At 65.4% G+C, this 10318-nt stretch overlaps 1 protein-coding gene across 1 annotated transcript in view; it reads left to right on the top strand.

Annotated features, from left to right (window-relative positions):
• The window catches only part of LOC104829357 (zinc finger protein 208-like), an 81741-nt gene that overhangs the window by 10288 nt on the left and 61135 nt on the right, over window positions 1-10318 (top strand). Inside the window, exons 4-5 of the mRNA XM_010563547.1 lie at window positions 6029-7081; window positions 9751-10018. Of these exons, the coding sequence (XP_010561849.1) occupies window positions 6029-7081; window positions 9751-10018 (1321 nt within the window). The remainder of the gene's footprint in view (window positions 1-6028; window positions 7082-9750; window positions 10019-10318) is intronic.

The raw sequence follows: 10318 nt of genomic DNA, 5'->3' as shown, positions 1-10318 counted from the left end.
GGGGTGCCGGCACCCCAAAGGAGGGGGATCCTCTAGCAGGGCCGTGGGGCAGGGTGAGGGTGTCCCGTGGGAAGGGGGGTGTCACCCAGAGCACCCCGGCAGGGCCCAGGGCTGCCGAGGGGCGCGCGGAGCAGCCGGTGCTCCGGCACCCACTGGACCCCCCCTCAGCCCCCCCGGGCGATTTCCTTCTGGGGTGCTGGTGGGTGCACGTGCGGGACCCCCAGAGCCAGGGACGGTCACCTTGTTCTTGCAGCATCGGCCGTGAGACCTAGAAAATAAACCCTAATAAACCAGAATGACACTTGCCATCGTGCGGCTTGCAAGTCCGGGGCTGGTTTTGGTGGAGCGGTATTTATTTACTGAAGGAGCTGTTTCGGTCAGGTGTGGGCCGGGGCCCGGTACGAGCCAACACTTTTGACAACAGCTTTGTGGTACCGGCCCTTTGCCGAGCCAAGCCCCGCGGCAGCTCTGCTGCAGCCTCGCACCGCAGGAACTCCTGCCCGTGGTTTCGTAAAGGGGTGCGGGAAGCCGTCGTGGGCAGGGGCTGCCCGACCGGGCAGGGGGACGGTGATGACCCCCCCTTGGCTCTCTTTGGCACCCCGGGGCTCCCAGGCCTGGCTGGGGGGAGCCGGGTGGGAAGGGGGCTGTGCCGTGGGTGCCGGGATGGCGCGGTTTGTTTTCCCCAGGGCCTAGGAAAAGCGATGTGATGGGATGGAGAGTTACGGGTTTGTGGTTTCCAGATAAGGTGGAAGCTGCGCAGGCTCCAGCTGGCTCCTGCCGAAGCTCATCCCAAATTCCCTGGCCGGGGGCACCCGGGAGCGGGATGGGGCTGGTCCTGCTCCCATGCCCAGCCGGCAGCGCTGGCAGCCCAAGTTGAGAGCCTCCCCGAGAGCAAACCTCTCTTGTTCGGAAACAACCAAACCCCGACAACCCCCGAGCACCCCGGTCCTGCCGGCCCCGGGCACCCTCTGCACCCATCCGAGTGCCCTCCTGGCCCCAGGCTCTTGCAGGGGTCCCTCGGGCTCGTCCCGCCGAGCAGGAGGGTGCCCTTAGAGCAGGCAGGAGGAGGAGGAGGGCAGCCAGCCTCCACCTCCCGAACCACTCATGGGGAAGGAGCTGCTGCCGGCTGGGGTGTCCGTGCGGTGCTGTCAGGGGAGCACGACGTGGGCAAAGGCTGTCGGAGGGCCCGATCCTCTGCCCAGAGCCCCTGGCTCCATGGGGGCGGGCAGCAGGGGTTTGGGGAGAGGTGAGCCGGAGTTGGGGTCTCGGAGGGGGCAGTGGCACCCGCCTGCCCCCACCAGCTCCCGGTGCTGCCGGCGACTTTGGCACAATGCTTGCGTTCATCTGGCGTGGCAGCCAGCGGCAGAGGGGGCTGCAGATCCCAGGGGGCTGGAAACAAGTGGCCGGTGCTGGGGATGTCGCCTGTCCCTCCCAGCAATGCTGCTGGGTCCAGCGGTTGCCGCAAAGAGCAAGCAGAGCATTGCCAAGTCGATTCCTGACTTTGTCCCAGGGTTAATCCCAATCGCTCGGGCCACCAGCACCGATCCTGGGCTGAAGGACCGCATTCATGCAGGCGGGGAGTGGTGCAGGCAGCAACTGCCCCTGGGCTTGTGCCCTCTCTGGCAGCACCTACCGTCCGTGTTTGGGAGGTGGAAGGAGGGATGCACGCCGCACCACAGCTCCGTGGGGACATGGCACCAAGCAGGACGAGAGACCAGCAAGTGGGGTTGGAGGGGGCACGGGGCCAGCAGGGGAGAAGGCAAGAAGGAGCTGCCCTCCCTCAGCTGCCCCCAGCCTCTGGGTGCAGCGGGGGGTTGCAAATAAATTAGGCGGCAGCACCTAATTGGGGTGTGCTGGAGGAAAGGACGGGGTAGGAAAGCTTGGAAATGGGCTACTGCTCTTGGGGTGCTTTGTGGGCAGAGGGGGCCCATGGGGTGCCCCATGCGCGTTGCAACTGAATTGTTTGACTGCCGGCGCTCGTGCGCGGGACCGGCCGCCCCACGGCACGGTGGGGGTCTGGGTTGAGGCGTCTGGGCCTGGCAGGCCTCGGGGACATTGCGCGTGCATGGCGGGCCTGGCACCGCGCCGGTCATGCCGCTCAGCCCCCGCGGTGCCTCTCCCCTGCTTCCCTCCTGGTGAAGCCTGGGGGCTGCCGGCTCTCCCCTTGGGCGCCCGTGCTGCTGGCGGGTTCTGCCAAGACTCCCCTCCTTCTGGTTCTTCACCTCCCCCAGATGAGCAGCCCTTTTCTGCACTGTTTTCGCTCTGAATCTCTGTTTCTCAGAGATTCTTCTTTGCTCTGACCTTGTACCGCTGCCGCCGCTGCCCCCACAGCTGCCGGGCTGGAAGGAGCGGCTGGGGCAGCGATTTGGGTGACGACCTGGCACCCGTCCCATCCCACCCTGCACTGTGTAGCTACCCTGACGTCCTCCTCAACCCCGCTGCTGGCGGCAGCTTCCCGGGTCAGGGCGATGTAGGGCAATGGGGGTCTGGGGAAGGGATGGAGTGAGGAGAGAATCAGCACAGCCTGGGTGTGCCGGAGCGGGGAGCATGGAGGTCAGCGTCCTCCGGAGCACCCGTGTGTCTGCGGGTGCTCCCTGGGACCGGGGGAGGCTGGAAGGAGACTTTCCCATCCTTGGGCAGGTTCTTCTGGAGGGAGCCCCAGGACCCCCAACAATGGAGCGAGAGGAGAAGCCGTTTGGGGGGGATCCCCAGGACGTGAGGCTCCGGGGGATGCCGGACACCTGTGGCACAGGTGAGGCTGCCGAAAGCTCCTGCAGGGACCTGGCTGCCCTGGCACTGCAGGGACTTCATAGCCCCCCCCGGCCCCTCCAGGCCCTGGGACCCCCGGGGCTGAGCTGCTGTGTCCCACGGAGCCAAGCAGAGTGCTGGTGTGGGGGATGCTGTGCCTGGCGCCAGGCACCGGGATGGTTTTGGTTGGGTGAGGGTCCTCGATGGGCAGCAGGGAGGGATGGGCAGTTGCTGCCCGCAGCTGGCTGGGGGTCCATGGCTTGTCCCCCTGTAGTACCCACGGCAGAGGGTTCGTGCCCCCATGCCCAGTGCAGGGCTGCGGAGGGAGCGTGGAGCCCGAGGCAGCACCGCTCACGGCTGCCGGTGCGATGCCGGGCTGCCTGCGCTGCCCAGGAATCTGAGAGCAGCTTTGTCTTCCTCAGGAAAGGAGTGGGCCAGCGTGAAGTGTGAGATCGTGGTGAAAATGGAGCCAGAGGATGAGTCCTACATTGGGTGTCCCCAGGGCCTGGGTGCCACCATCCCCAGTGTCCCCAGCTACCCCAGCACTGGTGAGTGACCGCAGAGAGGGTGGCTGGGGGAGCGCTGGGAGCTCGGCGAGACCCGCAGCCCTCCGGGGATCGAGTCCCTGTCCTGTGCAGGCTGCTCCGGGTGATGTCCCAGGTGATGCTCCAGGTGGCATCCATGTGGAGACACAGGAAAGGCTGTTGCACTGGGGAGCTTTGCTGGGACAGTGCCTGCCCAGCGCCATTTGGTAACAGGGAATTGCCTTCTGGAGGAAAACAAGTGGTTCCTTTTCTTGCATAACAAATATTTAAGAATTCTGGGTGTTTGGGGTTCCCATGGTTCTGTGGCTGGGGCACCCCCCCTTGTTTCTGTGGGGATTGGGTGTCCCAGCAGTGGGAGATGCCCAGTGGCTGCAGGGACCTCCTGGGAAGCTGGGATTAAAGAGCGGTGAACCGGAGCCAGTGCCAGCACAGGCAGAGTGTGGGGATGTCCCGGAGCCCTTGGTCCGTCCCGGAGCTGGATGCACGGGCTGTGCCTTTCCTCCCACAGACATCAAAGCGGAGGTCGTCGTTAAAAGCGAGCCCGAGGAGGAGGCAGCGTACGGCGGTTACTGCCCCGGCTCCCAGGTGGGGGACGTGCCCCACCACCCCGCTGCCTGTGAGTGGGGCTGGGGGTCCTGGGGGGCCGGGAGGGACTCGGGGCGGGGGGGGTACAACCGGGGTGTCCAGATGCTTTGCAGGCTGCTGGGGCTGCGGGGACCCCGAGCGGGAGAGGTGGGTGCCAGGGTGGGAGACGAGCTTGGCAGAGGGCACCCGGCTTGTCATCCCTCAGTGCCATGGCAGTGGTGCTGCCCGCTCTGCCTGCCTGTAAATGCTGCCTGTCGGGGCTGTCGGAGACGGCTGTCCCGTGCCACCCTCGGGGTGGTGACACTGTCCCGTGCCACCCTGGGGACAGTGAGACTCCGCAGGAGTCCCACGAGAGCTCAGCCCTGCCCTCCCTGCCGGCGGTGCTGCCAGCTGGGGTTGAAAGCCCATCTGCGGCTCCTCTGGCCCTGCCTGCTCCCACCGTAGCACCGCGGTCTCTGCCTGCAGGCGATGCCAAGCCGGAGATCATCGTGAAGGTGGAGCCCGAGGACGAGTTGTACCTCGGGTGCCCCCGAGGTCTGGGTGACCCGGGAGCTCCCAGCCACCCCGACGGGGCAGGTGAGCACCGGGGCGGCTCCAGGGGGTCCGGTGGGACGGGGGTGGCGTGGGGGCGAGTGCACTGGCTCACTGGGACACAGCATGAAGGCCCCCGTTCCCATCATACGCTTTGGGTGAGGGGAGGAGAAGGAAGCTCCTTTCCTCCAGGGGGAACGAACCCTTGAGGGAAACTTTGGTGTTTATCACCGAAGGCGCTGAGCTGCTGCTGGGCGATGCACCGAGGCAGGCGCGGTGCTGAGCAGGGCTGTTGTGAAAGCCATGGGCTGAAGGGCGAAGCTGGCGATCGTGGGTGATGCCGGTTGGGGCTGCAGGATGGATTTTTCCCCTTTATGTCTGCAGTTTTATTTGGCACTTTGGTGTTTCTCAGGGTTCGGTGTGTCCACACCACAACCCCAACTCACACGTGGTTTGCAGTGTCCGTGTTCTCCCTGCCAGTCCTGGCTGTAACTCAGCCGTGAACCGGCTGTGGGGAGGTGATGGGCAGGCGGAGGTGGCTGCACGGGTCCCACCGGTGCCTTGCGGGTCCCACTGGTGCCTCGTGGGTCCCACCGTAGCCTCCCAGCCACGGGAGCAATTCCTGGGCCGCCCAGCGAGCTCAGAGCAACCTTGCTGCTGGCTTTCGGTGGTCAGGGGAGTGACTGTCCCCGGGGCTGGGGCTGCATCTGACGCCGCTGTTGCGGCCCTCGCAGCCCCCCGTTCCTCTCCCAGCCACGTCCCAAACCCGGCATCCCACGGGGAGGAACCCCCAGTGCCGCTGCCAGCCATCAGGGTGAGCCGCTCGTCATGCGGGCGCTGGCAGAGCATTGCACTGCTCTTCTGCTTGTCCAGGCAGCCTCGGCAGCCAGAAATGGTTGCACGATTTGCACGTGTTGCACAAGAGGTCCGAGCACCTCCCCAGGGTCCCTGGTAGCGATGCTGTCCCTGCTCGCTCCGTGCAGCGTGAGCTGGGGCAGCCGGTGGTGCTGGGGGCGGCAGCTTGCCATCCCCTGCCCTCGCGGTGCCGGGGTGAGGTGCCGGTGCCCCGGTGGCGGGAGAGCGGGTCAGAGGCGCACAGCGGCCTCGGTGCCAGGCCCGCGTTGATGGGTGCAGCTCTGCGCGAACCCAGCGTGGGCGAACGCGTGCCGGAGACATCCTGATTGGGGAGCGGGGCTCCGGGGGGGTGAATGCGGCTGCGGGGCTCTGCCGGGAGGGCTCTGAAGCCATGGCGGGTAATGGTGGGGCTCCCCTCTCTTGGCAGGCAGCGATGGTGAGTGGCGTCCCAAGGAGGAGCCGGAGGAGGCGAAACCGGAGGCGGCTGAGCTGGCAAAGAGCCTGGGGGCTGTCTCGGGGGGCTCCCTCAGGCCCTGCGTCAGCCAGTGGACGGTGCGGCAGGCGCAGGGTGCCGTGGCCGAGCTCCGGCGCAGCCCGGCGGTGCCCGGGGGGCCACGGGCCACCTCCGAGCCTCAGGGGCTCTGCCTGGAGAAGGGGATGGCTCCAGTGGTACCGGTGAGCGGAGCTGGGCAGAAACCCCCCTCTGCCTGCGGAGTGGGCAGCGCCGCGGCCCCCAGTGCTGAGCCGGCGCGGCGTCCCCGCAGCCATGCTGCCAAGCGTCCTTTCGCCTGCAGCGAGTGTGGGAAGAGCTTCCAGCACCGGGGGAACCTCATCACCCACCTGCGGGTGCACACGGGGGAGAAGCCCTTTGCCTGCACCGTCTGCGGCAAGAGCTTCAGCCAGAAGGGTGACCTGATGCGGCACCAGCGCATCCACACTGGCGAGAAGCCGTTCGAGTGCACTGTCTGCGGCAAGAGCTTCTGCTCCAAGCAGACCTTCATCCTGCACCAGCGCATCCACACCGGCGAGAAACCCTTCTCCTGCACTGAGTGCGGCAAGAGCTTCAACCGCAAGGCCAACTTCATCACCCACCAGAAGATCCACCGCGGCGAGCGCCCCTTCATCTGTGCCGAGTGTGGCAAGGGCTTCTGCGCCAAGAAGACCTTCATCCTCCATCAGAAGATCCACATCGGTGACCGGCCCTTCGGCTGCTCCGAGTGTGGCAAGAGCTTCAGCCGCAATGGCGACCTGACGCGGCACCAGCGCATCCACACCGGTGAGCGCCCCTTCGCCTGCGCCGACTGTGGCAAGTGCTTCAGCCACAACGGCGAGCTGATCAAGCACCAGCGCATCCACACCGGCGAGAAGCCCTTCACCTGCACCGAGTGTGGCAAGAGCTTCAACCGCAAGGGCACCCTCATCACCCACCAGCGCATCCACACCGGCGAGCGCCCCTTCGTCTGCCCTGAGTGCGGCAAGACCTTCAACCTGAAGACCACGCTGATGAAGCACAAGCGCATCCACACGGGCGAGCGTCCCTTCACCTGCCTGGAGTGCGGGAAGAGCTTCAAGTACAAGGGCAACCTCCGGACCCACCACCTCACCCACACGGTGGAGCGGGTCTACCCCTGCACCGAATGCGGCAAGATCTTCAGCCACAAGAAGGAGCTGACAGTGCACCAGGGCGTGCACACGGAGGAGAGGATCCTCTCCTGCTACCGGGAGGGAGAGTCCTTCAACCCCTTCCTCCCCATGCACCCGCTCCTCATGTCCTGCACCCAGCTCCCGGTGCCGCTGGAAGCCTTGTCCAAGTACAAGTAGGAGGGCTGGCGGCAGCGGGGAGAGCCTGGTGTCCTGCCCGTGGCACATCCCTGCAGCTGGAGCGGCGACAGGAGGAACGAGACCGTCACTGGAGACTTAGACCTGCTGTGGGGCCGGTGGCGGGTCGGGGCCGGTGGTTTCCCCGGCTGTTGGCTGCTGTGGTGGAGCCCTGGGTGCCCAGGGAGCAGCTGCCGGCCGGGGATGCTGCCGGCTTTTGGCAGCGCTGGAGGAGCCGCCCCGCTCCGGCTGGGGCCAGCGGCCGCTCACGGGGACACGCGGTCGGGCTGGGACCCGGAGCGAGCGGGGCCGGTGCTCTGGTCTTGTGCCAGCACCATTCACATCCCCAGGTTGGGGAGGGCTTTGTCATCCCCCATCTGAGAGTCACCATCTCGTTTGGTGCTGAGAAACCTCTTAAAAGCGTATTGCAGTGGGTAGATAAGAAGACTGGGGTTGCCTTGCCCTCCCGCCAGCACCGGGCTGTCCCCTCGCTGGGTTTTCTGTCCCCGATGCTGCGTCCCGTCTGCTCCCTGGTCCCCGTCTGATTCCTCCATGCTGTGGCAGAGGCGGCCCCCCCTTGTCTTGTGCCAAGGGACCCCAGTTTAGCTGCTAGTTGGAAAGGGGCAATTCTGAAGCTGAGAGTCGTTGTTTCTCCTTGTCCCTATCCGACACGTAGACACTGGGCTTGGAGGAGAGCCGAGAGCTCAGCCGGTGCAGTGCAGCCCTTCCCTCCCCGGGCACAGCCCTTCGCTGCCATGCTCTGTGCGGGATGGCTGACCCCGTTTGTTTCCCACAACTCCCATCACAAGTTTACCGAGCTGTGTTTTTTGGGATCGATCCTTCTTTCCCCGGCGCCTGCTGTCTCCCCAGGTTTATTCCTCCGTCCGGTGCATCCCCCGGGGCCAGCACAGCTCCTGGCAAGCCGTCGCCCTCCTCCCACCAAAGCTGGGAAACGGCGGGCAAAAGACTTTTCCTTTTTGCAGCCCAGGCTCCGGTGTTGCTGCCATGGGGAGGGGGCAGCAGGCTGGAGGGGCCGGGCAGGGGTCCACCCCCAGCCCCAACGCAGCTCCCCAGGCTCTCTTTAATTCTGGGAATTACTGTGCCCGTCGGTTCCTCCATTGGCATCTCCGGCACGGGCTGTTTGGAAAGGAGCTTCCCCCGGCTCCGTCTGCGCGTGATCCTGGCGTGGGGGCAACAAACGCATCCTTGCCTGGCGTGTGCCTCGGGAAGGGCCTTTGAGGAAAAATGAGTCTTTTACAGCGTGGGCGCAGGGGCCGCTGCAGGGCCCAGGGGGGTTTCAGGTTGTTCTTGGGCAAACTTCTTCCCTTGGCCGTTGTTTCTATGCAAGGGGCGTTTTTGGAGGTGCTGTGGAGGCGAGATGCCCCGGGGGGGGCACCGGGGGCTCCCCAGCTGTCTCTGACTTGCCGTATGGCTTGAGGCGACGCTCATCGCTTCCTTGCCTCAGTTTCCCCATCTGTAAAATGGGGGCAATACCACTTGCCAGTAGCTGCCTCCCAGGATGGTGGGAGGGTTAACCCCTTCCTGACTGTGCAGAGCCCCAGGTGATGGCTTAGATGACGTGTGAGAATCCCCCCCCCATGAGCCCTCGTGATGCAGCAAGCAAGGGCCACATGTATTTATAGCTCCACTCTTTTCTAATCTAGAAACTAATAAAAAGTGCAAACAAATACACGGGAACCTGTTTGTCTGGTACAGTTTGTTATTTCTGCTTGCCACCGGAGCTGCCGGACCTCTTGTCCCTCCTCGCCGGGGGGGTGGGTTCTGCCACCTCCACCTCCCGCCGGCACCCAGCCGCCTGCCTGCCTGGCTGCCTGTGACCGTGGACCCACTCTGGAGTGGGTACAGACGGAGGGCGAGCGGTGGGTGACTGGGATGCATTGCCCCCGCCCCGGGTTCAGCAGCTGCCGGTTGCAGGAGGGTGTGCAGTAAGTGCTGCCCGGGAGCTTGCCTGCTTGCGGGGGGGCAGAGACTGGTGTGGAGCGTCAGGCGTGCTTGAGGCCACGCAGCAGCCATGGCCAGGAGCCACCGCCATCAGACGCCCACGGCGGCGCTGGTGAAACAAAAAGCGTCGCGGCATCTTCTGATACCGAGCGGTGTTCGTACCATTACAAAAGCTTTAGGGAAGGAGCACGCAAGCGGTGCGGGCTGATGCATTACTGCGAGGAGTAAAGGTGCTGTTCCAGCGCCTGATGGGGCTTGTGGGTGGCCCACGCACCCACGAGTAGGTGGTTGCATGCGGGTGCCAGAGCTGCCACCACAGGCACCGGGGAGCTGCTGTGACGTGCAGTTGCCTTCACCCGGGTGTTTAATGCCACTTGGGGTGCCAGGGGGTGTCGGAGCTGCCCGGGGGCAGCATGGGGGCACAGGCAGGCACCCTGCATCCTCCTGGCAATGGCCCCAGGGCCAGGCGGGTCCTGGGCATGGTCACCCTCTCCCGACGGCACAGGCAGCGAGTGGGGCTCTGCCAGCTGCCGGGGTGGCAGGGACTTAAAATCAGCCGGTTGACGGGGCCAGGGAGATCAGCCTGGCCCTGCTCCTTGGCGCTGGAGCGTGGCAAGGCTCACCACAGCCGGTACGGGTTGGCACACGAGAGCAAGCAGGTCCTGTGTGGATCGGTGTCTTGGGGACCAACTCTGCTCCTGGGCAGACATGGAGCCCTGGGGCGGCACTTGGCCAGCTTCGGGGACCGTCCCCTGCAAGCTGCCGGGGAAGGATCCCACCACGCTGCGGGCCAGAGCCCACCATCACCTCCAGTTTGGGTCAAGAGCTTCTGTCACGGAAGCTTCCTCCAGGACATGAGGACTCCGCTCTCCCGCATCGAGCGAGATGCTGAAGCTCAGCTGGCGCCCGGCTGGTTTGGCATCGCCGGCGATGCCGCCAGCACCGTGGTGTCCCCGAGAGCCGTGTGGGATGCCGTCAGAACCTGGCGTGGTGACCCTCCTTTGCTCTTCTGCTGCCCGTTCACCATTGGTTATCTGCCGTGGTTTAACCCCGGCCGGCAGCAAAGCATCACCCAGCCGCTCGCTCACTGCCCTCCCCGGGGGGAAATGGGCACCCACAGCCCTGTGGGTGGGAACATGGGGGGGCACCCGCATCTCTGTGCGTGGGAACATGGGAGGCATCTGCATCTCTGTGCGTGGGGTCATTGGGGGGGGGCACCCCCATCCCTGAAGCAGGGGGCTTGAGGGGAGGAGCATCCACATGCCACAGCTGGG

Source organism: Haliaeetus leucocephalus, unplaced genomic scaffold (assembly GCF_000737465.1).
Source record: "Haliaeetus leucocephalus isolate CR32 unplaced genomic scaffold, Haliaeetus_leucocephalus-4.0 Scaffold0, whole genome shotgun sequence".
In the NCBI taxonomy this organism is placed as follows: domain Eukaryota; kingdom Metazoa; phylum Chordata; class Aves; order Accipitriformes; family Accipitridae; genus Haliaeetus; species Haliaeetus leucocephalus.
Note: the sequence above shows the minus strand (reverse complement) of the source record. Positions and strands in the feature narration are given on the sequence as shown.